The sequence below is a fragment of the Cyanistes caeruleus genome, chromosome Z (assembly GCF_971803275.1).
Source record: "Cyanistes caeruleus chromosome Z, bCyaCae1.hap1.1, whole genome shotgun sequence".
NCBI lineage: Eukaryota > Metazoa > Chordata > Aves > Passeriformes > Paridae > Cyanistes > Cyanistes caeruleus.
The window spans coordinates 71216164-71243857 of NC_141732.1; the positions used below are offsets into that span (position 1 = coordinate 71216164).

At 38.5% G+C, this 27694-nt stretch overlaps 1 protein-coding gene across 4 annotated transcripts in view; it reads left to right on the forward strand.

The window, feature by feature from the left end:
- Positions 1–27694, forward strand: part of MTMR12 (myotubularin related protein 12) — a 33738-nt gene that overhangs the window by 2336 nt on the left and 3708 nt on the right. For 2 of the 4 annotated variants that reach the window (XM_086867716.1, XM_086867714.1), the window contains exons 2-15: positions 6180–6234; positions 7414–7553; positions 9292–9364; positions 10543–10673; positions 11299–11392; positions 13824–13947; positions 15113–15188; positions 18076–18182; positions 20270–20394; positions 22954–23032; positions 24632–24702; positions 25692–25864; positions 26559–26726; positions 27524–27685. In XM_086867716.1, coding sequence (XP_086723842.1) covers positions 7455–7553; positions 9292–9364; positions 10543–10673; positions 11299–11392; positions 13824–13947; positions 15113–15188; positions 18076–18182; positions 20270–20394; positions 22954–23032; positions 24632–24702; positions 25692–25864; positions 26559–26726; positions 27524–27685 — 1482 coding nt within the window. In that variant the 5' untranslated portion in view covers positions 6180–6234; positions 7414–7454. Of the gene's footprint in view, positions 1–3279; positions 3955–6179; positions 6235–7413; positions 7554–9291; positions 9365–10542; positions 10674–11298; positions 11393–13823; positions 13948–15112; positions 15189–18075; positions 18183–20269; positions 20395–22953; positions 23033–24631; positions 24703–25691; positions 25865–26558; positions 26727–27523; positions 27686–27694 lie in introns of those variants that run through there. The other 2 variants (XM_086867715.1, XM_023944092.2) reach the window with 2 other exon arrangements.

Consider the following 27694-nt stretch of genomic DNA (forward strand, 5'->3'; position numbering starts at 1 on the left):
AAAAACAAAATTTTAGATACCTGATGAAACCTCTGAGGCCATTTTGGTGTCTAGAACAAGCATGTTGTTTAAATATCCTAAAGTAAGCAGAAGTGAGCATCTCTCACAGAGCTGTGTGCACCCAAGAAAAACAACTTCCTGAACACAGGTTTCCTGTATAAGTTAACTTTCATCTAGTTGAGTTTTAAAAGGAATTAGACTGATAAAACAGTGGAAATTCTAATTCCTCTTATGTGAAGCAAAGTTTGGTCATCTGGGAGCTTACATCAGGCATTTTAACTTATAGGTGCTCGAGGAAGAAGTACTGGCAACAGGTGGGATGCTTCCTCAGGCAGGCCATGTCAGAAGGTGGGAAAGAGCAGTCCAGGGATTTCTCGAGCTTGAGATTTCAGCTGTGTAGGATTGGAGTTAATGGTGGACTTCTCCTTGAATTTGCAGAGCCTTGCCTTGAATGGCTTTATACTTGAGCCTGAGGCAAGATTTCCAATCATCCACTATGTCATACAGAGCAATAGAGTTCACTGTTGCCTTCCCTTGCTTGCAGCCTCCAGCTTCTGTGGTCTTGTCCTGGTTTGCTTGGGAAGCTCTTTTTAAAGCAGGAAACAGGCCTTAAACTGCTGCTTCCAGGTTAGGGGAGCCCTGCAGTAGGGAACTTAACAGGCAGAGCTGAGTTTTGATTTGGCCCCACCTTGTTTAGTCCGTCTAGAGATACCTGCGGGACACAGTAGGCAATATTCTGACAAATAAAATCAAGTCAGCTTTAAGTTGCTGTGTGTGCTAATTTGAACATGAAAAGAAACAGGAACCCTATTCCTGTTATTAAATGACCAGATGGAAGCAAGGAGTGAAAAGAAAATGCTGTTTATTAAAGGAACAGAACTAATTTCTGCTGTGAAACCCCAGAATGTCTGGAAAACCAGCGTTTTTAACATCTGACTAAATATAACCTAGTTAGGCTCTGCTGTATGGAACTGCAAATCAATCAGTGGTCTGTTGAGAGTGAGACCGTAGGATGTTGATGTTAATGACACACTTCCCCTCAGGACAGACTTGGCTACCCTGCAGGAAGTGGGGTGAATACTAGGGTATAAAGTCAATGTTTTGACATTTCAGATCACAGAATACGTGTCTGTGGAGACAGTGAAACAAGAACCAGAGAACTACTTCTTGATTTCTAACTATTTCAAACTTTGAAAACTGAAGTTATTTACAGGTCAAACAAGCTAGATCGTATTTTCCTAAAAATCTTAATTTGCACAAAAAATTAAATTGCAAATTCGATTTCAAGCTTGAAGTTGGTATTTTTCCATGCATTCTTTAAAGCTAAATCCTTCCAACATCCCTCATTATTAAGGGATGTTTTTTCCTGTGTTAACCTTTAAACTATGGAAGAGGTTGTTCTGCTTCATGCTGCTTGCCTCTGGAATCTGGGATACACCACAAACTGCTGAGGGTAACTTTCATACCTTGTGTGCTTTGTCTCTCAAATCCTGCTCTGTTGTTAGCTCATAACCACTGTGAATACTTCTTGCTTGTAAATCTTGGTACGATATTGTGTGTTCTGTGGCAATCAGTCTTTAAAAAGTATGTTCCTCCTTCAAAATTGGAGTGGTGGAGTTGAAGGGTGGAATAAGGAATAGGAGTTGGTGAAGTGGACAGCTGGGCTGACATGGACAAAACCAGACATTGATGTCAGAGGAGATGGACAGGACAATGTAAGGAAAGAGGAAGGGATAAGAGATGAAACGGATAGGGAAAGCACATGCTATGATCTAATAGACTCTTCTGGATAATGGAGCTGTGAAAGGAAGGAAAACAAACAGTAGGAGATTATTCTCAGCAATGTTATTAAAGCGTAGTAAGTATGTACTCTGGGTTGTATGGCATACAATGTGGGATTAGGCTTTTTGTTTGACCAGAAAGGAGTCCTTCAGAAAGTAGCAGGTATGTAGTGTGGTTTGTTTTCTGATGCAAAGTAGATACTCAGCATTTGTGCGGGTGTTTCCTCTTTAGCATGTAATTTCAGTGGAACTGTTCCACAAAAGTGTATTTTACTCAGGAGCACTCTATTAACTTGTTGGAGCACCACAACTAATTTGCAAGTATTTCAGTACACAGTTCGACTTTCACAGCTGGTAACTTTCTTAAGTATACACTTACCTTTATCTCACCCCTCTTTTAGTGAAGTAAATATGAAAAAAACAGATGCTCATAGCAAATTTCAGCAAGATGTTGAACTTCTCTGCACAGAATTTACTTGTGGAAAACTATATAAAAACATCAAGGTGTTCAGTGTTCTTGCAGCACTGTTTGCTCTCAGCTTTGAAAGCTGTCAGCTGTTTCAGCCAGTAGCCTTGATACCTTGGAAGTGATAACTTGTTCCTTCTTTATTTGAATCTTTCAAACGTTTTCTCAGCATGTTTAATAAAAGTCTTATTTTTCATTGTTGGAATTACATATTGCACAAATGTTCAGCTGTGGATCAGTGGAAGCATTACTGTGGGATAAGCTAGGTTTAGAGTTTACAGATTGCAGCAGCAGACTATGCATGGTGTCTCTGCTGGGGGAGATGAGCAGTATCAGCAGGCACATATATGTATCTGTATGTCAATTATGACAGATTCTCTATCAAGAGCTGCGTTCTGGCATGAAGGGAATGTTTTTCTCTTGTTACATGTTTCCAGTACAGTTGTTTACCCTCCTGTGGATTGAGAGGAATTGCTCTCAAGTTGTGGTGACGCTGCAGGACGAAAAGCAGAAGTCATTTGGAATTCCTTTCCTGCTCCAACCTTAAGACCTTGTTAATATAACATAGCTCCTACTTGACCTTGTTGCCCTAAACTTTGTTGTCTCACTCATGGCCTTCAGCGACTGGGGAAGACTTGTCTCCCTAGACAGACTTGACGAAAATATTTTAATCCCTTTAAATACATTTTTTTGGAGGAGAGCTGACTGTAGTCCCTGGATATTGCAAACTGTGCAGTTGTTCCTTGTATTTCGGTAAAAAACAGGAAGAGAACTTTCCTTAGGGAAGACAGTTTTTAGTTTTCTATTAGCAAGAAGGAGGATGTACTATGAATTAATTTGGTGTGACATGTTAGCTTGAAGTTTTGGCATAATTTGGTACTCTCTGTTAAAACTGATAATTAAAGACCGTTGCTTTATTTCTTACCACGGTTTGAGAACCTGGAAGAAGGAATGTAGCACAAGGTAATTGCACAGGTGAGAATCATCACTTAGAAAGAAGTTTCTAAAACCTTCAGCTGAGTTGAAATCCTTGCCTCAGAAATTACAGAAACAAAGTTAATTTTCCTCATTTGCGCGGTGTCCTATGGGTGACTGCTTTTAACACCTGGCTGGTAGTAGGGCTTCCCAAGTTTTATCTTAAATAAGAAGTGACAAAATGCTGCTTGGGGCATTCAGAAGAGGGGAGAGATACCGATGAAAAACTGTCTGTCTAGAGGTTTGCATAGCTTTCAATGGTCACAGGTGGAAAGTACTTGCATGCTTAGCTTCAAAATGGTCAGAGGGTGAAGATTTCTGAGGTCCAAATGTATTCAGTAGCTCGCAGAAGGGGGCAGACTTACTTCTTCCCTTTCTTTTGTTTCTGTGCTCATCTGACCTGTTGATGAGCCACTTCTGCTAACAATAGGCACTAACAATAAAACCAAATGTAGGACAAGTACATACTTCCTAGCTGATTTTACAAACCAAATTACCTCACCGTGTTGTCAGACAAACCCAGGGATAAAGTAGTGGGTGAGTGACTGTCAACTTGTGACTGATTAAAGGGGCATTGAGCAGTATGAATTGTAGTGTCAGCAGGCTCTTCAGTTCGTGGTAAGATCTGTGTTGTCCCAAAACTTATATTCATTATAAAAACGAAGTTGAAACAGAGTGGAGATGGCAGCTGAATTCACATGTGAGTTCCTACACAACTTGAACTAATTCATGGTGAGTTAATTTTTCTTTGCAGACCTTTACCTTCTCACTGAAAAGAGTACATACAAAATGTATGTAAAATCTAATGTTTTTTAATACCCACCCTAGGAAAATAAGTGCAGTCATGGATTCTTCAGCGGCACTCATGGCTTGAGGTCTAGCTATCTCTAGCAAATATGTATCAAAACCACCTTTAATATGTTTATTAATTTATTGTGGGAATGTAAATGTTGAATTTCACATAGAACTCTTCTGGAGGCTTAACTCTTGGGATCTGTTGAATGTTATAGGAATTCTACCTATCATAAGCTCTTACAGTGCCTACACTATACTACACTGCAGTGGCTGTAGGCTTTTTCCAACAAAGTGAAACTGGATTTTACAAGGTAATCTCGGTCTTTTTGGTCTCTAATTTGCTGTGATGCAATTTGATTAAACTTCTAACTCCATTCAGAAGATAACCAATTTTAACTTGTAACCAAAACCCTAACTACTTGTTCAAGATTATTTGCTGTCGAAACCCATTATAAAAGCTTCATTGCATTTTAACAGATGTGTGTGAGCTCAAAGAACTTCTTTGGGGTCGATTTTTTTTTTTCTTCAATTCAGTTCTGCCAACACCAGCATAAACTGGTACTCATGGCAGTAAGTACGAACAGTGTGTGTGCAGAGGCAGTATATTTTTTATGGCATCTCCCAAAGTCAGAGGTGCTGGGAAAGCACCTGGCTGGTATAACTGCTTTACTGTTCTGTGGAAATGATTGTTGGCATGTAGTTTTCTGAGAAGTATTGTATGTAGTTGTACACAAAGAGTGATTGTATAAGGCAGAGCTGTTAAAGACACTTGTAAACCCAAACATTAGTTTAAAGCTGCCACTGGTGAGGAGACAACACTGGGGGAAGAAAAGGTGTATATATATCTCCTCTGAATGCAGGAGTATTCAGCTTAAGTCATAGTAACATTTTAGCTAACTTTTTAGCTGACAAGCCTGAACTTTGATTAAGTATTACTTCTACAGCACCCACACATAGAAGACAAAGGCAGCAAACTGGGATTTGTTTTCTCTCTTAGTTGTCAGCTGTAGTTATGCATTTCTTTCTTCACACAGCTACCACTTTAATTTTATAACCTTTTTCTCTTTTTGTCCTATCTTGAACATCTCTGCTGTTCTCATGACATGGTTTCCTGCTGGTTTTAGCCTTGCTGTGCAACCTTCAAACTAAGTTCTAGGTCTTCCGGGTGTGGAGGGCAAGTGTTTATATGAATGGCAGAGGCTGTTTATTTTTGTATTCTCAGGGGCTTTTGTTTCTCTGTATTTAATCCTGCAAAATTATTATTGCTTGTATCTTCTTTTGATTGCTTGCCTTGAATTGCAGTAGCTGACTCTGGATGCTGGTGATGAACTAAAATTAGCTTGCTTACTGCTGTGCACTCGGGGGGGTTTCCAGTTATCTAATGGCTTTCCAGAAAGACTCCAATGCATGCAAAGTGATTTGGACTTGGAGGAGGAAGTTCTGAACAGGCTGAGCAGGAAGGGTGTAGCATCTCCTCTAGTTTAACAGTATTTTGGCTGGAGATTTTAGGCCAACTGTCAGTGGCTAAAGGCTAGAATAAGTGACACAGCATTTGATATGTTTGTTTTGTGCAATTTGGGTCAAAACTGTAGGATATCCTGTCACCAGGTTTTACCTCTTAGCTTCAAGGTCCTGAAATACATTTCCATATAGTCATGTTAGTGCTGTTTATGAAACTTTTCTACTTTGGTTGTAATAATACATGTAAAAAATCAGAAACAGTCATGGATGAAAGTTGAAAAACTGGAGGATACATTAGACATGTATCAAGTCATTCATGGAAAAGTTTATGAACAAGCTGGGAGATGGTGCTGTAGTACTAAGTTTATGCTTAAGTTTATCCATTTAAGTGTGCTGAGAGAACTTAGAAAATATTGGTAGTGTTTTATTTCTGTCACACAAATGTGTGACAGAAATTTTTTTTGTGTGTTCACAAATGCATGTAACTGACACTGGATGTCAAAACAATTACTTGGCAAATAGACTTCTGACATTAAGTCAAAAGATCAAATTGCAGATGTATACTCCTTTCATTTAGGAGGCTTTTCTCTTTAATTTTAACTTGCCAGAATGTGAGGAATTGGAGTTGGGAGGGTGTAGTTCTTTACAGCATGTGTTGAATTATTACTTTGCAAAGTAATAATTACACTTTCTCTCTTTAGGAAATACATATAAAGGAACCCATAGAAAAGGAAGTAAATCCTCGCTTATTACCAGGTAACTGTTGTATATTACTAGACTTAAGTAATAAAAATCAGTGATTAATGAACAATACTTAAATATTTCCATGTCTGCAGCAAACACTCATGTGACATCAGTGTGACAAGTAGTAAAATGCATGGTTTGGTTTAAAAACCCATGCAGGTTACAATGTTTTTAGAATCTCATCTGCATGGGATATTAAAAATTCTATAAAAACAAATTTTTTACAGAGTATAGTGTCCTCAGGTAAGCTGCATGTGGAGAACTGTCAATACTTGAGTTTGCCCTGTTTCTTAGAAGTTAAAGTTGGGTGGGTTTTGTTTGTTTGGAAGTGAGGATAAGAACTAGAAGACATTTACCTTCTGGTGTCTTTTGCTTCTGCTGTGAGTTACTTGGGCCTTCCAATGTTTCATTTACTGTTTAAGTTTTCTTTTGTAACATACAAAAAAAAATTAAAAAAACTTAAAAAAAAAATTTTTTTTTTTTTACAAGTATTTTCCAAGATAAGGCAAGACAAAATACATGTAAAAATTTACTATAAACTTGTATTCTTCTGCTTGGTTTGCTACACTTTTAGGAAGGACCAAGATGTCTGATCACATCTGTTAAAACTTTTCTTTCTTAAATTTGAAGTTCAGTTCCTGTGGGTTCTAACACAAGAACTTAATTGACTATTATTTATGCAAACTTGTGTTTGAGACTTCCAAAATAGCTTTGGGACCTGTAAAACAGCCAAAGCTATGAAAAAATAACTGTGTTGAACCTGAAATACCTAATTCAATGTTTCAGCATTCTTAAAGTTTAACAGTAAGGAAGGTTAGAATATTTTTCAACTTGTTTACTGACTACATAAATGGCTCTTGCTGGATTTTGTATTTTTTCCAAGTACATGCTCAAATGATTGCTCTTCTCCTGGCATTTGGAGTAGTCCATGCCACACGTACCTCTGGTTAACAGAACTCCCCAACATCTGCAGTTCAGGCCTTCTGGAATAATGTTAGTAACCTGGAAGGCTCTCAGTGTGCTGATTCCAGGAGCTTCCTTGTGGTGGCTTTGTGTAACTGTGATGAACTATCTTTAGGCATATGGTTCTGAGAAACTGTCAGGAAGTTATTGCTGTGTTTGAGATAACAATTGAAATTATTCAATTGTAAATGTCAGTTAATGTTGCAAGTCTGTGTTTCTTCTCTACAGGTGAACTTCTGCTTTGTGAAGCCAGCACAGTGTACAAGTACATGCAAGAAGATGGGTCGAATCGTGGCACTTACGGGAAACTCGTGTGCACAAACTTTAAGATTTCTTTCCTTGATGATGATTCTGCTTCAGATGATAATGTAAGAAAACAAGTCTTCTAATTATGATTAAACAGGCTCTGTATAAATAATCATGGCTTTCCCCTATGTAAAGATGCAGAATGAACATAAATGTATAAAATTTCTGAATGAGTGCAGAATAACTTGAATCAGTCTGCATCTGCTTGATCCTTCCTGAAGCTCTAATGACTATTTTAAGCAAAGGCAATGCAAGCATTTATGTGGACACTTAGATTAGACATAGTTTATAAATCTTTTTATATTTTGTAAGTTGGTGAAGCTTAAGTTAAAAGAACCCATTGTTTTGAAAACTAATCAACAGTTTGTTTAAAGCAGATTTCTGGCTCTTTGTCTTTGTAGCATTTGTGGAAGTGTGAATGTCTCTGATGATGGATAACATCTGCCTGATTTGACTTTGAGCTACATCTGCAGAATCATTTCAGGCTGTACAAGACTGAGTAAGCTAATACTCAGCGGAAATGCTCTGAAAAATTATGTGGCTCAGTAAAGCTGTGAATTATTTCATTCAAAGTCCAGTGTTTACTGAAAAGATTTTAAAACCTAGTGCTGTTGAGCTTGCAAACAATGAAAAAGCTAAAAACTCCCCAAATCTTAAAAATTATTTTAATCTTTTTCCTTTTGGTTTAGGTGCTCAAATTGAGCTGTCAGAGGAGAATGGTACTGCCACAGTGCTTTTGATAAGCATAAGTATTAAAATAGTTTATTTAGGTGTTAGAAGTGAAAAGAGAGTTTAATGCCTTCCAAGTTCAAGGTGATCTTGACAATGAGAATAATATCATTTGACAAATGTTGATTGTAGTCAGAAGTTTCTTGGGGTAAAATTTCACAAAGTTTAACATTAAACTAAGGCTTTTGTAGTCAAGTAAAGATTATTGGACCTTCTGGAACTGATGAAGACAAAACTGCAGAATCTCTTGATGTAAATCTCAGGTGATCTGTGGAAAGTTGGTAATGACCATGCTAATTTCTGTTCCCTGCTGGCTTTGTACCTTGGGTTTGTAACATGCCAAGTCAACTATACTTCTTTTAAAAAAAGTTCAGTATTAGCTACCTGCTTCAGAGTACTGCAGACCTGGAAGTAAGTTGAATAAGGCTAACTCTGTTCACAGTAGAATATAGTTTGCTAATGTAGTATACATCCACTGTTTGGTAATAGTATTGAAAATAAGTGTTTCATTGTGGTATCACTAAAATGCCATTTTTAACTGAACTCATGTAATGGTAGAAGTGAAGGGAACTCCAAATCACTTCAAGTTTATCTGCACAATAGATAAAGTAATTGGGTAATGTGTGTGTCTTCACTTTACCCGGTGATAAATCTGGCTTTAATGTTGGAATGGTCTTGAGATACTTGTTGGCTTTTTATTTCCTGCCAGGTTCCCATAGCAAGGAAACTTGTCATAAAAGGGCTTGGATTACATGAAGTTACTGTATTTCCTGTTTACTGCAGTGACTCTAGTTTGAAAAATGACTCTCAGTAGAAATGTATGCTTTGAAGGTATTTGAAAAGTAAAAACTGTATCTACATTTCAAGCATGGCTGAGATTTAAATAAAGCTGTACTCTGTGTGTAACTTCCATCTGTCTGTATTTTAATAACTGTTCTTCTGTGTCCTGCCTTACACAGTTTATAAGAATAAGAAGTAATGCTGATATGAAAAGAATGTATGGAAAGCCTTTACTTGGCAAAAGGTGGTACTGTAATGTGACATCTCTACAATTTTTTTTAATGTTCCTAGGAGCCACAATTTAAGAATAAGATTGTAGGAGAAAATGACATAACTCTGCAATGCGTAGATCAAATATATGGAGGTAAGTCAGCTTTCTACCCCTTGGGGTCTCAGAATGCTGGTGCTCCTTGTACATGTACATCTTTATTTCGAAAAACATTAGATTTTAAAAAAGCAGCTGCAGTTATATTTAATGATGAAATGACAGATAAGATATTTATCAGAACTCAGTCTTACCCCTCAAGCTTGTTAAATTAATTTATTTGATTAATTTAATTTGATTAATTGTCTGCTGGAACAGACAAAATGATTCTTCAGAATGCAGTGGTTCAAAGCAGAGAGCGTACTGTGAAAAGTCCCTAAATTAAAAAGACAAGGATCTTCCAGTGTATCAACTATTTCTATAAATATGGATGTATTCACTTCATTTGAGCAATAGCAGTATAGGTACTAAATTCTCAAACAATTCTTTTTGTTTGTCTAAGGGAACTTTGTTTTATGAGATTCATGATGTCTTCAGCTTATTAAAGGAGATAGAAAAGGAGGTTTTAATTGCCAACTAAATCTCAAGTGCTTTGCATCAGGGCTTAGAGATGTGCCAGTATTGCTAAAAAAGATAAATTAGAATGGGGCTGATGATTTTAAGTAGGGGAAGGCTTTATTGAGAATCCTGTTCTTGGACTAGTTATGGGTATTCAGAGTATTTATATGTGGTGATGTGGATTTGTGAAGTTGTAAACTGGGACAGACCAGTGCAGATGATTATGAGACACTTTAGTTTTATGTACAGTGGCCCAGCTGGCAGCACTTGAAATTGTGAAATGGTACATCCTCAAAGAGAAATGAGCAGAGGTTTGCCTTGGAGACTTCATGGTGATTAAAAAAAAATATTTTTAAGGAACTTAGAATGATCTCAGATGTTTGGGGACTTCCCTTTGGGTAAAACTACTAAATTGTTCTTTATGTATCTTGAAACTTTAAACTTAGTGTGCAGTCAGAATGTGAACAGATATAACCACTGAGCAGCTGGTTTGCTGCAAATTTGCCTTTTACCTTGTATGAAGTAATTTGATGGGTTTTAAATGAAAAGGTTGAGTATCAGCACAAGAGCTTGCTAGCCTGTGTTGTAGGATGCTTGTTTTGTCTTGAGAAAACTTGGGCTTGAATTAGTTTCTTGAGGATTCTGGAAAGTCAGCCAGGGACAACTTTATCAACATACAAGTACCTTTTTGATATTTACTTTGCTTTTTAATTTTGCAGTTTATGATGAGAAAAAGAAACTTCTAACAGGGCAGCTTAAAAAATATCCAGAGAAGTTAATTATCTACTGTAAAGACCTTAGAGTATTTAACTTCTGCCTGAGATACACAAAAGAAGAGGAAGTGAAAAGAGTATGTATAGTAACTTGATTTGCTTTTCTATTTTTAACCTATTTGGGTGTTGGGTGTTGTGAGGATGAGAGAAGGATGAAATTCACTCTGAGATATCCCTGAAACTTGGAAGTGTTTCCTGATCATTTCCAGCTAAGACACAAAGTAAAAGACTGTTTTCATTAAATATTTAATTCTGCATAGCAGTTAAAAGATAGTAGTGTCTTTTTAAAGAAAACTGGAATTTGTCGGTGTTATAGGAAATTAGCTCCAGCTCAGGCAAGCTGTAAAGCTGTCCTATTTGTGACATGTAATTCATTATATTTTAGACTTCAATATAGTGTTACTTTGGCAAGTTAGTCTGAACTCCAAACTAAGAGTCAACTAACTTTATTTAAATAAGAGTAATTCTGGAGGTTGAACATATACAATACTACTTGGTAGTATTATATATAATACTACTACAAAGTAGGTACAGTGTCTTGCAGACAATAGAGAAACCTTTCTAGAAGTCAGGTTTCAGCTGTTGGAGATAGAATTTATTAGTTTTGTTTAAAACCTGAATGGAGGGGTTGGTAAAAAAAAAAAAAGGCATTTTTTTCACTGTCATTCTTGTTGTATGTGTTAATTTTTGGTCCTTTTTTAGATCGTCAGTGGTATAGTTCATCATAGCCAGACTCCTAAGCTGCTTAAACGTTTGTTTCTGTTCTCTTATGCATCAGCTGCTCCAAACAACACAGGTAAATGTGGTTTTTTTTATCTGTTTGTCGCATAGTTAGTTCATTAAGCAGTCTGGGAGGTCCATAGTTGAGTTTGTGCTCAGCTTATGGCTCTGTCCTGCTGGCAGGTGGCCTCAAAGGAAAAATAATTCTTTTGTTGTAAATTGTTTGGCATGTTGCTAAAAACCTCTTAATTGTCTCCTGTTGGTTTTGGTGTCCTTCAGGAAGTTGCACAGAAATTTTCCAAGCAGGAGTAGCATCCCTGGATTGAAAATTTACTGTGACTAAAATGTGCAAATGCTTTTCATGTGGTTCATCTCAAAAATACTTTGCTTGTTTTAACAGTGTGGTTTTTCTGTATTACTGCTGTGAACCAGACTTCCTGCTCCTAATTCTGAAATTACTGCATTTGCAGTGGCATCCTATGAGAAAGTATTTCCCCTTTTGCTCTTATTTGCAAGCAATATGCTTCTTCCAGGCAATTGCAAAAAAAGCATAGGTTTGCAAGGCATATGACTTCCTCTTATATCTGACCTATTACATAATCTTGATCAAAATTGGCCAAATAACACATTAGGCTACAAAATTCAGGATAAAAAATCGTCAGTGCACTTTCTAGCATTCTATAATTCAGACCTTAGCTGAAATAATGGTGCTGTTTTGAATTAGGAACCTGATCCTTAGTGCACCAGAAACACCAATTCCTTTCACTGAGGGAGGTTTTGATGTGTGCAAGGTGTTAATCAAACACTTACCAAAATATGTCAAGGAATTTCAGGATTGCTGAGGTTAGAAGAGGCCTCTGGAAATCAGTCATGTTCTTGTCCATATGCCCCTCCCCAGGGTAGGGTTAACTGCATCAAGCTTAGTCATGTCCAGTTGGGTTTTGAATATCTTCAAGTATTGAGACTCCACAGCCTTTCTGGGCAGTCAGTTTCATTGTTTGACCTCCTCATAGTGAAAAATGTTACTGTTATGTAAAAGTGGGATTTGCTGTAGTTCAGCTTGTGCATAACTGCTTCTTCTCAAGTCACTGAGTCTGCATCCATCTTCTGTACTCCCCATCCCTGTTCCACCTCCAGTGTTTATCCACACAGGGAGATTGGCTCCTGCTGAGCCCTCTTTTCTGAATAATCCCAGCTCTGTCTCTCCTCATACCAGGTGCTTTGGGTCCTTTAATGGTCACAGAAGGCCTTCACTGGGCCAGGTCAGGAGCCTTCAGGGGGGAGCCGAGCACTGGGCACAGCCCTCCAGCTGAGAGCAGTGGTGGCTTCACTCAGCTGGTACACAGTGGCTTTGCTGAAGCAGCCCAGGAACACACTGTTTGCAAGGAAAGGCACGTTGCTGGCTCAGGTAGTTCCTGCAGGCCTCACCTGAAACTGGTGTTTTGTTTCAGCTCTAAACAATGGGAGGACTGCAAGCTTTTCCAGGCAGAGACTGAGCCTGAGAGAAGCTCACTCTTTAAAGCAGCGTTGTAATGCTGTCCCACAATTCCTTCCTGTTTTAATAGCTGTTTTCAGTATTAAGTGGCTAGATGTCTATTCTTCATAAAATTCTTAAAATTATTACAGGCTAAGCCATGTAGACTGTAGAAATTGTTTTTTAGGCCTCTCACAGTCTGATACCTCTAAAATCTTGTCTCCAAGAGCTCATCAATAATGTTCTGTTCCAAGCTGTAAATTTTTCATCTACCTTATCTTCTTACAGTGGAAAGTTTCAAATTGCCATTGTATCTTCCATGGAAATTATAGTGCTCTTAGCTAATTCAGTATTAGCAGAAGTTGTAGAATGTTGCTTAATTAGGATGTGTGCTTAAAACAATTGACATTACTCCATGAATTATATGGTTTTTATACAAGATTTGAGGCTAAATTAAGCTGCTGCCTTAACTGTTTCTGAGGTGGCTAAGTAGAATTACAGGGAAGACTCTCAGGTGAAAGTATTGAGACTGAATTGTTCTTACTGAGTGCCTGAAATGTTCTATTCAATGCAAAACTATTTAGGAGCTAAAAACAAACCTTAAATTAAATGCAATATCTGAAATTTTTGTAGAAGGGTTTTGGTATGATTGTTAATTCTGCATTTGAACTACAGGTTTGGATACCAGTCAGCTGCATTAGTATAAAACATTTGTTGCATAGTATCCTTCATTTTAGGCTGTATGTGAACACAGCCCCAACTGTATGGGAAGTCTATAACAACTAATTAGCTTCTGCAGGAGAAACTGTTCCTGGAGTTGTTAGTCACAGCAGTATTTGACAGAATATTGCCATTGTTAAAGATCAGACAGAAGCAGGTGGTGAACAAAGACATTTTGTCTTTGACTCAAGGCTTTCTCTACACAAGAGGTTCTGCTTGCTTGCCTTAATGGCAGCTAACAGGTTTACTTAGGATTTTTTTTGTGTTAGAGTCCCTGACAGTCTGGAAAGTTCATATTATTGATGTCTGACAGATGGGAGAAACCAAACTGTGATGTTTGAAACCCTCGAGGACTGGCGTGATGAGTTGGAGCGGACCAAAGGGAATGTGAAATACAAAGCAGTGACCACCAATGAAGGCTACAGAGTCTCTGAAAAGTAAGTTTGCCCTAGTTAATAATGAACTTTGGACTTGTGAAAATCGGTGTAACTTTGATGCTGGGAATGATATGGTTTTTTACAACATTTTTTAAGATTTGGTTTCCATTTTTATTTATGGAATAGTTTGATTTGTAATCTCAGGAGGTGATCCTGCACAGCCCCTAGTTCAAACAGGGTTAACTTCAACATTAGGTTCAAACTACTGAAGAGCTTGGTCTAATCAAGCTTCAAGTGTATCTAGGAGCAGAGAATAGAAAATATATATGGCTTCTATCATATTCATATTCTATCTATCATATTCATTAGGATGACACCTTCTCAGTCCTTTACTGTGGTAAAATTTCAAGTTATGTGCACTGGAAATTTTCCACTGTTTTAGTTGGGATGGGACTGGGTGGGGAAAAAGTAACCGGTGTAAAGTAATTTGAAAAATATTCTGGTGGAAGGTGTGTTGCCATTAGGGGAAGGTTCAGCTGAGCTTGGCCACCAGTTTAGCTGAGTAGCGTTTATTGGTGAGCCCTCAGGATGTATACAAGGCATTGTATACTTCTGCTGTTGTTTCATAGTCAAATCTTGAAAGATTTCACAGACCTTGGAAACTAGTATTTCAGTGTCTTAACTACTTATTCTAGAACTCTGTCTTGGGAGACCCAAACTGAGTTTAACTACTTAACTTCATTGCTTCTCTGGGTTTTAAACATAAATAGTATTGGTTGATGCTGGAAATCCTTGATATATTAAATGACATTCCTGAGTTTGGAGTGAACTGCTTAACAGGGATGGAAACAGAACTAGTCACTTAATACTTCAAGAGTATATTTTGAAACAAGAAAGCATGAGAGAACCAAGGTGGTCTTAGCCATCAGTCTTAGAGGTTACGCTTAACTGCACCTTTGCAAAGGCAGGGGAGTGTTGCAATGAAAATGTTTAAGACCTCAAGGTTGGGAGAAAAGCCTTATTCAGCTGAAAATAAAGGGACAGGTTTGAGGACAATGGAATTTTAGAATTATATAATTTAGAATAGAATTATCTAGTAGAGAAGATTATTGTAGCAAGGTGAATATATAATTAGAATTTGAGTTAGAAAACTCATCATCATTAAAAGGAGCTTGGAGATTGTTTTCAGTTTTTGAGACCAAGAAACTCTTCTTTGTTGTCTTAGGCTGCCTTTGTATTTTGTTGTTCCTATATGCATTTCTGAAGAGAGTATCTTGAAGTATGAAGGCCGAGGAATTCCTGTAAGTATGCATGGTTGAGAGTAAGACTCTTACTGAGGTGGCAGAATTTCAATTAACATTGCAAATGTTAGTGCATATTGTTCTCAAAACTTGTTCTTAACAGTTTACATGTATACCTGGTCACCTACAGAAGGGAAACAGATGTTGGAATGAGAAGTGCTTGAACAGTGTAACATGTAGCAAAACATATATATGACATATATACATAGCATAACAGCAAAATTTGTATTTACTCTTCACAGTTCCCATTTACTAATGTCTTACAGCCTACATATATTACTAGCCTGTGTGTCCATCAGCCTGTTTTTCATTAGAGTGTGCCTAGTGGCATCTGGCTGGGGCAAGATGTAGGCCTTGAAATGATATTATCCTCAATAATTCAAGGGTATTGAGGTGAGGATGGTGCATGTAAGGTGTAGCTGAACACCTCCTGTTACCTGGCTTGGGTTCTGGTAAGTGCTATGGCCGTGATAATGTAGCGTTTTTACAAAGTCAGGTAGCTCAACTGAAAAACTAGTTCTATCCAACCAACAGAAAATGAAGTTAAATATACTGGTTGCAGGCTATAGCAAGCTGGGTTTGGCTTCCTGCCTTGTAGTTCAAGAAACAGAGAAGATGGAAACAAAGGAGCAAGGTAATCCCACTTGTGAGGTCTTAACTTAGTTGCTGTGTGCCCGTTAAATTTGCCAAGGAAAACCATGTTCATTTTGTGCTCTTAAGTTATTAGTCCATGGAGGAGATTAGGCTGTACTGTCCTGCCTAAAGGTCAAAGCAGTTTGGCTCAGTTTTTCTCGAAGTCAGAGACCTATTATACTGGCTCTTACATAGAAACGGAAGCGTTTGGGATTTTTTATTCTGTGTTGTGTTTACAGAACTGTAGAATAGTTTCGGCGTTTAAACATCATCTGGTCTAATCTCTCTCTGGAACGAACCAAAGCATCTTCTCCTAGATCAGGTTGTGCAGAGCCCTGTCCAACCTGGCCTTGAATGTTTCTGGAGCATGTACCACCTTTGTGAGCATCCTGTTCCATCCAGGGTTCCATCACCCTTCTTGTAAAAACTTTTTTCCGTAGATGTTGTTCTCAATCTACCTTCTTTTAGTTTCAAACCACTGTCCCTTGTCCTATTAAAAAGTCTTTCCCCATTTTTCTTATAAGCCCCCTTTAAGTAATGAAATGGTACAGAAAGGTCTCCCCAAAGCTTTCTCCAGGCTGAGCAACCGCAACTCTTCAGTGTATCCTCACAGAAGAGGTGCTCCAGCTCTGTGGCCATCTTTGTATCCCTCCTCTGTGCTGGCTCCAGCAGGTCCCTGTCCCTCCTGTGCAGGGACCCCAGCTCTGGATGCTCCAGCTGGGTCTCAGCAGAGCAGAGCAGAGGGGCAGAATCCCCTCCCTCCCCTGCTGCCCACGGGGCTCTGGATGCAGCCCAGGACACGTTTGGCTCTCTGGGCTGTGAGTGCCATGGCCAGGGCATGTCCAGCCTCTCACCCACAGCACCCCCAGGTCCTTCTGGGCAGGGCTGCTCTGGGTCTGTTCATGCCCAGCCTGTGCTGGTACCGGGGGCTGCTCTCACCCAGGTGCAGCACCAGCACTTGGCCTTGTTCAACCTCATGATGTTCCCATGGGCTGCTCCTCAAGCTTAACCAGGTCCCTCTGGATGGTGTCCTGTCAAACCATCTCAGCTTGGTGTTGTCTTGAATTCTCTGAGGGTGCACTTGATCTCACTGACTGTGTCATTGTTGAAGGTATTTAATAGTCCTGGCCCTAGTGCAGACCCCTGAGGGACACCACTCATCACTAATCTCCATCTGGATGTTGGGACTTTCAGCACTACTCTCTGGATGTGACCATTCTACCAGTTCCTCATCCCTGAACAACATGCATCAAATCTATCTCCCCAGTTTTGAGGATGCTGTGGGTAACCATGTTAAAGGCCTTACAGATGTCCATATAGATGACAACATCTGTAGCTGTTCACTGTTCAGAGGCCTTGTAGAACTCTTGTAATTATTCACTGTCTGTGAAGTTAGTATCAAGATAGCTGGAACATATTAAATAGTTTTAAGAAGGCAATGGAAGAACAGTATAGTAATTTTTTCCACTCCTGATGATTGTGAGGTTTCTGTATTCTGAGGTGCACCTCTTGGTTATTGTAAATTGGTAGCAGAACTTCAGCTTCCTGATTTCATTTGTGTAATATGCCTGATGAATATGGTTCTTACTCCCTGTTTCAATGCAAGTTTACAGATCATCTTGAGAGCTTGAAGGAGTTTGAATGAGGAAATTATGTGTAAAGGGAAGTAAGAAGTTTTGAGGACTGATTTGCACAAGAAATACTGAGGTCATGCAATCTGATTCATCTGTGGAGTGTTTAATACTGTATTTCATATGCCTAGATTACTCTTTATGCATAGTTCAAATGGAAGAATATCAGTTCATGTGTTGTGAGTTATCTCAATGCTAAACTATTAGAAAAACCTACCATGGAGAAACTGATGGATTATATATATATAAATTACTTAAAAGTTCTATCTTTCTATGGCATATATTCCAACATAATTTGGCCACAGACTTTTTGATCAATGGGGTTTTTTTACCAGTGAGGGAAGCTGAGAAAGTAATGTTTTGGCATAATATGACATTTTATATTTCCCTGTGCCTGTATAAAGCCTAACTTAAAAACTTGGAAGTGATAGCGTACTCAGGCATGTAATTCTGATGCAGGTGTAGGAGTTTGCTTCTATTGATGGTGTAGTTAAGTACACTAAAAATTCAGTGAAGCAAAAGCACAGAGAAATTTTGAAATCACTCAATCACTTGAATATGTATTGTCACATCATATAGGGCAATTTTTTAATTTTTCTCACCTGGTAAATGTCTTTCTGCAGATTTGGTGTTGGTCTTGCCATAACGGTGCTGCTCTTCTCAAAATGTCTGCATTTCCCAAAGAACAGGATGACAGCACTTCACAAATGCAAAAAGCCTTCTTGGATGGGTCAGTAATAGCTATTCTGTCCACAACACTTTGCTTGGTATGGACCTTGCTTCTCTTTTTCCATATATGCCATATCTTTTAAGCTTTCACACATCAGGAAACAAGTTCTATATCTGAAAGTAGTTTGCTGTAGTGGAATGTGTTTGGGCCCTTGACCCAATGGCACTGGTCACTTGTGCAGGGTTGGAACTTCACTGAAGGCTTTTTCTGTGGAAATACATACAGATAGATTTCTGAGAAATCTGTACATACTGCAGTGTGTTATGTAGGTAAAGCAGCAGCAGAGCTTGTTGGGTTTAGTGGCTTAATTGTTTTGCAAATAAGAGAAATGAAAAAGAAACTCCATCTCTAAACTTGCATTCGCAACCTGAGTTTTTAAGACTCTGCTACCTTTTGAGAGCTAGGTTCATGTTCTTAAATAGCTTGAGATAAGGTGATCTAAAATGTCTGAGACAGCCTAGGCAATTCAGTACTGCAGCCTTCAGATGTGAAGGCAGACAGCACTTTTTCAGATGGGGTAGTGAGCTGAATTAGCTCAGCAGTTTGGAAAATAACAAGTTTAACTTAAGGGAAGGAGGACAGCTGTCTGACTGTTATGGCAATGACTTTTTGCCCTTCTGTTTTGGCTTTTTTTTTTTAACCTGTTGTTTGTCCTGGGCAGAACTTCTCTCTCAGAAGCCACGTGTTAGATCAGACTCATAAGTACAATCTGTACATAGAACATTGGCTCCTTGCTTCTCATAGATGGAGACCTGTTAATGACACAGAACTAACAGAAAACAACTTGATTTGGCTCTTAAAACTGCTTTTGTTTATAAAATTAATTATACTTGCCTAGGAGAGTTGTGGCCTTTCCTGCAGAGTCTTTAATATTTCTACCCTGAAATGGGAAAGATTGTATCACTTAGAACTGTCTTTAATGCTGTTTCATGATGTGAAAGTAAATAAAACTAGCAGTAAGCTGTAACAAGGTATTCTCTGGCCATTTGAACTTGGGGCAGTGCTGTGCAGTACTGGTGTTTAATCTCTGGAGTCTGAAGTATATCTACAAATTGGCCATCAGGGTGTGTTAAAGTGCCATTTTAGTAATAGTCTGAACTCAGGCACAGAGCAGATGTTTACAATTAGCAGCTTATCTTTTTAAAACATCTGTTCAAGCCTGATCTCCCAGTGTAACTTCTTTACTGCTTTGTGTGGAAGAAGTATTGTATTTGGCCAGCAATTGCTTTCCCTCACTGCTCTGATCTGATGCATCTTCCAGTAGGTCTGGTAACCCGTGTTTCTGATGTGGACTCCTGTAGTTCTCACCTAAAACAGGTTTCTGTGGTACAGCCTGCAGGAAGCAAAACACTCTATCCTGCCTGGAAAAGTTCCCACAAGGCCTCACTTCTGAAATATGAGCCAGAGCAACTTTTCCCAAGTCTTGATAATAAAGAGGCCTGTGTGACAGTGGACGTAGTTACTAAGCTGATGTTCATCTGAGCTCTGGAACCTGAATGAGAGGGAATGTTCTGGGTCCAAGCCAAAGCATCATCTGGCCTGGTATTTTTTCCTCTCCTTCAAGGGAAAAAACACAGTAGATACGTAGGGAAATGATACAAATGAAAAAGAAATTATACAAAGGCAAAAGATACATTGTCTTGTTTTAATCCAAATAGTTTACTTTAGTCGTGTGTTTCATTAGAAGACCTGGCAGCTAGGAGGTTTGGATGTTTCTATTCATCGTTTCTTTCAGGATACAGCTCTAGCAGCTTTCTAGTAAAGTGATTTTGGTGTTCCTAGTGAAAAAAATACTAAAGAAACAGTAGTAAAAATCGACTAGTGCTTGTAATATTCACAACTGCACAGATTGGCATGAGTATGAGTTTGTGTCATGTTAGAACCATCAAATCTTGTTATAAGCCCGAAGGCAAGCTTCCAGACAGTACCTAAAAATTTATGGAGGTCACTAGCTTTTGGGAGTCTGTCTTCTGGTATTACAACTCTTTGACAAATCATGCCTATTAACTTTGTCTTCAGTGTTAATAGTTGATGCATTATTTGACTTGTGAAGCAGAAGGCTTTAATTTCTTGATGGTTTGATTTAGAATCTATAAGACAATTAGCAAACCTCCCTATGAGCTCCTGAAGCTGGATGACTTGTCAAGCAGCCTTCCATCTCTGCAAGATATCCAGACAGCATACACGAGATTTAAACAGCTGTTTTTGATAGGTAAGTCAGACTTTAAAGTAAAGCATAACAATGATGTGCTGTGTCTCCTGAGTGCAGTAATTTTCTTGATTGGTGTCTTGATTTTGAGGGTGGTTAAAAACAGATTTAAAAATATATAACTGAAGACTGTGGTTATGTCTGGGATGTGAATGAAGGTTTGTAGTTCTTTGACTTAACTATCTCCTGCTAAGTTGTCACAGTACCTGAGAATTACTTTAGAAGGAGTGGAGTCTTGAGTGTTAGTTGGAATACACCAGCTGGAATGAAGTTTGTGGGGAAGATTTTTCAGTCTTCTGTGGCCAATCTTTTAGCCTTTGGGCTCTGTCAAGAGTAAAGACTAAATGCTAATTAATTTTTGCTCTAGGTTTTGTTACACACTAATCACATCTCAAAACACACAAAGCTGCTTAAATTCTCTCCTTTAGAAAGCAATAAAATAGGAGCCATGTGTAAATATGCTCCAGGCTTTCAGACTTCTTTCTCCTGAAACTTTCCAACTATTTTGCTGTCATGAAACACTTTGACCTCACCTCTTGAGATGAAAAGAGCTGCACTCCACTTTTGAGGTATTTGAGTTTCACACTGAGGATTTTGTCTAGAATACACTGTCAAATCCACAATGAATCTTAAGAGCTAAAAATTATTACCTTTTATGTGATTTCTGGTAACTCATGCTTTGTAGGAAAAAGGCCAAAGCTTGAATTTAAGTAATTTAATCTGTCTCAGGAAATACTGTATATTTTGATGATGTAATTGCATCGTCTTACATTCATGAAAAATGGAATGTGTTCAAACTGCAATCTTGTTTGTTCTTGCGGTTTTTTAAATAAGGTTTGTTACTAGACTGTACCTCACTGAGTATAGCACTATGCATTTTTCAGTCTGAGAAAAACATTCAGATAACCTTTTGCAGAAGTACTAACATCTTACACAAATTATTACCTTACCATAAACCTTTTTACCATCTTTTAAAATCTGAATGCATTAACCATTACTTCTGTCCCTTGTGTGTGTAGTTAATATGGTATCGACAACTTGTCCCGGCCATGGCACTCACAGCCCAGAGAGCCAAACGTGTCCTGGGCTGCATCCAGAGCCCTGTGGGCAGCAGGGGAGGGAGGGGATTCTGCCCCTCTGCTCTGCTCTGCTGAGACCCAGCTGGAGCATCCAGAGCTGGGGTCCCTGCACAGGAGGGACAGGGACCTGCTGGAGCCAGCACAGAGGAGGGACTGAAAATGATCAGAGGGATGGAGCAGCTCTCCTATGAAAGGAGAGAAAGAAAGGCTGAGAGAATTAGGATTGTTCAGCCTAGAGAAGAGAAGGTTCCAGGGAGACCTTATGGAACCCTTCAGTGCCTAAAGGGGCTACAAGAGAACTGGAGAGGAACTTTAGATGAAAGCATGAAATAATAGGACAAGGGAAAATGGGCATGTTTAGATCAGGTATTAGGAAAAAATTCTGTACAGTGAGGGTGGTGGGATTTGGTGAGAACTATGTGTAATGGAACAGAGCTTTTAAGATGTGTTCTAATACTTCTGTGGAGAGCTAGCTTCTGTGGCCAGGGTGAAAGATACTGGGAGAGAAGTTTAAATTGTATAATGAACAAGATGAGGTACAGAGGCAAGGAGGCAGCACAGCTACAGGAATAAAACATATATGCCTATGCATTTGGAGTGAAAGATGCAGCAGTCAGAAGTGTTTGTAAATGTGCTGGAATTGAACACTGGAAGTGTTTGGAGAGACTCTGGGAGGTGGATAATTACACAGAAACATGTGGAACTGAAGCTAATGTGGAAAGGGTAGGGGAGAGGAGGGAGTGTGTGTATCTGGTTTCTCACTAGTAGAACAATTATAGGTCTTGTGTTTCAAGGTTTCTCTCATGCAGGATATGTAATCTATTCTGGTCTTAATTGACTGTATCAGCTTGTGAAAGCTTTCCAATATTTGTTGGCTGGCTTTGATAGAAATAAAAGCAATGGGCACTTAGGTGGCATTTGAAAAACCTACAAAACTCCTAGTGAAATTCATAGGCATTTAATGACTTTGTGGTATTGAACTTTGCCTCGCTGTTTATGTATTCTAATGCCTTTTTTGAGTTGCATCAAAACTGTTCAAAATGTTTTACAGGTTGTCTTATACTCAATAATTTTTTATAATCTACCTCTAAAACCCATTGATGCTTCTGGCTCTGATGGTAATGATTTTCAAAATCCAGCCTCTTTAGGTTAAGCTTTATGTGGATCATCATCTGTGATTGAACTTTTTTATTCCTTTTCCATGTTGTCAACAGATTTATTTAACTGGTTTGATTGCCATGAACCTTCAATATACTTTTACTAAAGGGCTGTGGTGCCTATAAAACTCTGCTGGTATTTGTAGGACTACTTCACGTCCTTAGTTATAAGGTGTCAACTTTAATAGTGATTGAGATCTGCTGCCTCCTTAGTATTGGTTGTTTTGTGCCTGTTCATGACTGAAGGGTAATTCAATGGATGGCTGTTAATTACCTCTGTGCATGTGTGAGCAACCCAATTTTTTGTTTTCCTCTTCTTTTTGCAGATAACAGTACAGACTTCTGGGCAACTGATGTGAAATGGTTTTCATTACTGGAGAGCACAAACTGGCTAGAAATAATCAGGTTTGCTGTACCTTCAGCTTTCTATGTTTCAAATTGTTGGTAATGGCATTTGTAGTGTTTTTTCTAGCTGTTTTCTTGAAACTGAATTACGTTCTTTATTGCCAGTAGGGAAAAATACTAAGACAGGCTTATAGTCCCATTTATATATCTTATGTCTGCAAATTGAGACTGTTTTTAACAGTGCAGACTTGTATTAAGCCTTCCACTTTAAAGGATGTGAGAAGTAGCAGATCATTCCACTTACAACTCTTCCAGAGAGCCAGTTAAAAATACAGATCCAGTAATTTCCATCCTGTACTGCCACCTTCTTTCCAAACTCAAGAATCGTGTTTATTTCTTGTTTGAAGCTATTCTGTGTCTCTGACTGGCCTTGCCATTCTTCTCTGTACTCTACTTCTGTAATGTCCTTTGGGATGAGATAAAGTGCAGTGTTCAAGATGTTAGCCCACCAAAGACTTTATAAAAGGACTTTTCTTCTCAGTTTTGTCCCCTTGCTTTGCTAATTGTTCCTTAAGTTCTCTTTTCTTCTTTCAGCAGTCGACAGTGAGTAAGTGTTGGAATGGTGTTGGCTAACTTAAGGCTTGTTGTAGTGGAATGTTGAGGAGTTTTGTTTTCAGTGTTACTTTGTGCTAGCTCTTCTGTCTGTCAGTTTATTCTGTGACCAGCTAATTCACCATGGAGTGCCTCTGCAGTCTGCTCCAGTCCCTTCTGGTCTTAGTAACAATCAGTAGATACTGATAATTATTAACTCCTTTATCTAGAATTTCAATGTGTGTGTTTTTTGAAAGGTTCTAGTGAAGATGTTGAGAAATTCATTGACACAACCAAGATCATAAGTAGTTTAAAGTAAAAGCCAGGCCATGTTCCTATCCTTGGAGTGTCTTGAGACTGGTCATTTCCATACTTGGATCCAGCTGGTTCCTGGATCAGCCTGTTCTTGGCTCTTGCAATTAATACAAATGCCTTTTCACATGTTCTAGATGACAGAACAAAAAAGAAATCTGACAACACCACACTTAAGAAATAAACTGTCAGCTTCTATTAGTGACCTAAGATACTACAAGAATCCTAATTTGTGTGCAGGCTTTTGCTAGAAATAACTAACTTAGGAAGATTTAGATCTAGAAACCAACAGTGTTACATCTGTTTTTATGTGATGTGTAATTCCACTCAGTCTTCCTTGTGTAGTAATATTCTCTGTGTAACTTTTGTCTGATTGTTTACAAGACCTGATTGCTCACCCTTCCCTCTGCCTCTTAAAACCAAATTTTGGAAGAAATGTAGTATGTAGTGCATTAGAACATAAGTGTGATGATGTTGACACTCTCCAGGATAAAAATCTGGTTTTTAGCAATTGTAATCCTTCAGTGTGTGATGGCTGCTGTTGATCTAGAATAAAGTATTGTATCATACCAACTGCAAATGCATGGTTAATGGCCAAATAAAATGTTTTTGAAGCTAAGCAGTTCTTCATTTACACAAACTGAGCATGGGTTTTGTGTTTTAAAGAACTAGTCAAGTTTCAAGTATGGCATTCTAACCCTGTCTAGGGGAAACTAATATAAGAAACTTCACTCAACTTTTCCTGTACCAAAACAGGAAGGTCTTGAAGAAAGCAATAGAAGTTGCTGAGTGTCTGGAAATACAGCACACAAATGTTCTCCTCATAGGTAAGATTTTCATGAGATAGTCCTATTTTTTTATTTGTTTAAATGCATTTTGAAGTGGCTTAAGCTGTAAGTTTATAGTTATGGTAGAGAGTTGGTAAAATTCCTACAGCATTCAAATAAGACACCTAAATCTCTCACTGCCCTGGAAATGCTTCTTGTAGTTAAACAAAATATGGTAAGCACAGTTCCAGGATATGAATGAAAAAGCTGCTAATAAACTGGCAGGAGAATCTTGCATAAAGAAGAGGTAACATTCCTGCTTCCCAGTTTATTTTATTTGAAGTCTCCTAGACCCTTTGCTGTACTTTAAGGGGCAGGGGAACTATATCTACACAAAGGACCAGTAATATGAAAACTTTGCAAAATAACCTTTATATTTTCCAAATACATGCTGGGTATTCTGCAGGCTCTTTATTAAAAATACATGGAAGAATATGCTTACTGTAAACACGTTGAGCAGTTTATTTTCCTAGACTGAGTAACCACATAGAAAAACCTAAAGTTATCCATTGAAGGACTCCTGGATTGGTGATTTAGTTGGGTTTTTCCCACATATTGCCATTTGAGAAGCCTAGCACAGGAAAGAGGTATTTTCTCGAGTCACCTTTTGGGAAGGTGAAGAATGTATGTTGCATGAGGAGGCAGTTTCACACCTTGTGGAAAGAGGCATGGAAGATAGGAAGGGTAGGGACAAATAGCTGGGTTGAGGGGCAGTGTGTGCTTGTGGGAGACTGAAGGGCACAGGCAAGTTAGAATAGTGAGGGTTGGGGCTTACAGGTTTTATTGTCAAAGTGCTTCCCTAGGAGAAGTGTGTAAGTAAACCTTAAATTTGGAATCACGGATTAACTTCTCTCTGACTTGCAAAAATGTTTGTGCTGCTCTGATCCTGAAATATGATTTCATTTATGTGACCATGTCAGTGCTTTGCGTTCTTACACAAAGTTTGGAGAATGGCTCAGTAATGGAAGTGGTTTCTGTTTCCTTTGTAGAAGAGAGTGCTACTGATCTGTGCTGTGTAATCTCGAGTCTGGTTCAAGTAATGATGGATTCACACAGCAGAACAAAATCAGGGTTTCAGAGCCTTATTCAGAAGGAGTGGGTGATTGGAGGACATGGGTTTTTGGATCGCTGTAACCACTTACACAAAAGTGAGAAAGAGGAGGTAAGATTTAATTGCTTTCCTTGCTTACACGTTATAAGCTTACTCGGCATGAAGAGGGATTTATTTAGATGTTAGTCCAGAAGTTCCAGTTACTCTGAGGATCTTTTGCGTTTTGTTTTAGGGGTTGATGTTTGTACAGTGCCATTGTTTTTGCTGTTTAGGGCTCAGCAATGGCTTTATTATTAAGAGGAACAAATGTAAAATTTCCCAGTCTTGCAGTCTTTTGAAAGTCATGTATCTTGTGTCCTTGAAAACTGTGTTAAATGGTAGTAGCATCCATAGAAATAAGTTAATTTCTTATTCCCATCACATATGGAGATCAGCTTTATACTCTCTTGCTTTGGGACTAGATCAGATTGCTATTTGAATGGAAGTAATAGGTGTGAACTGACTCATTCTCATTAAGAATTGCAATGAACTAGTTTTGCTTTGCCACCTTTAAAAGGCTGCATAGTGGCAACTTCCAAATTCAGTGTAGAAAGTGCTCATCTCTTCTGTCAATACTTTACCAAGGGTAGCTCAGATAATACTACTTCAGATTTCAACCAAATATATGTGCAGCAGTTCTGTAGTTAATCAGGCTTCTTGCCTTAAGAATTATATTTGGAGACACTAAATACTGTAAAATAAATAGTTTGCATTGTGGAACAATTTTAACTTTCTTTGAAACTGATGAAATATTTTCTTTACTTAGGCTCCTGTTTTTCTGCTCCTGCTAAATTGTGTTTGGCAGCTCGTACAACAGTATCCTCCAGCATTTGAGTTCACAGAAACTTACTTAACTGTCTTGTCAGACAGCCTCTATGTGCCTATTTTTAGCACTTTCTTCTTCAACTCTCAACATCAAAGAGACACTAATAAGGTAAGGGTTTGGTATTTTGTGGATGCAGTGTATTGGAGAAACAAGGAACACTCAGAAAAAGCTAATTCCTGATGGCACCTTTTTTCTTACTTATTGAAATACCTTGAAGGGTGAATGCAATTTTGGCTGTAAGGAGTCAAGTTCAGGACTTAGGAGTTTATGATGACAGAAGGAGTATATTACCTACAATATGTAGCTGTAGTTTCATGTTTAATGCCCTTCAGTTAAACTGGAGCTCCTTAACCTACAAGGAATATCCAGCTGTCTGGCAGAATAAGTTATCTATGAGATTCCTGTATAGTATCTTCTGTTGTATTCCAAAATTAACATCTCCTGAATGTTGATTCATATGTGGTTCATGCTCTTCTCTAGCCTAAAAAGCTGGGAGTAATGGGAGTATCCTCTGCAAGGCTGCACAGAGACCAAAAGAAAAAGTGAAGATTACTATCTTTCATACAAATAAATTGTTGATCACAAAATCTAGACCAGTAGCACTGCATGACTGCAGTTACAACTTTTGGTGTTTGGAATTCTAATATGCCCTTTGTGTTTGAAGAATCCAAGTGTCTGTCTCTTTCCCAAGTCTCAAAAGTTTTGGGGTTTTTTTCTGAGAATATTTAATTTCATCTGTGAAAATGTAATTGCACTGGTTTTGTTCAGTTATTGAACACATGGAAAACACAAGTGTTGTTGCAACTCTGTGGCCTTTTTTCTGAAACGCCAGTTTCTTAACTTCACCTTGACTTGGTTAGAATTCCCTTCTAGCAGTATTAAATGTGACCTGTTTGTTTTGGCAGAGTGGGGAAAGCATCAAGACACAAAGTGGTCCTTTCAGATTCCTTACTGTGTGGGACTGGGCTGTGCAGTTTGACCCCAAGGCCCAGGCTTTTCTGAACAACCCTCTTTATGCAGAGAAACCAAAACCTGATAAAAGTCAACGGAAGACTGCACGGTTCAAAGTAAGATAT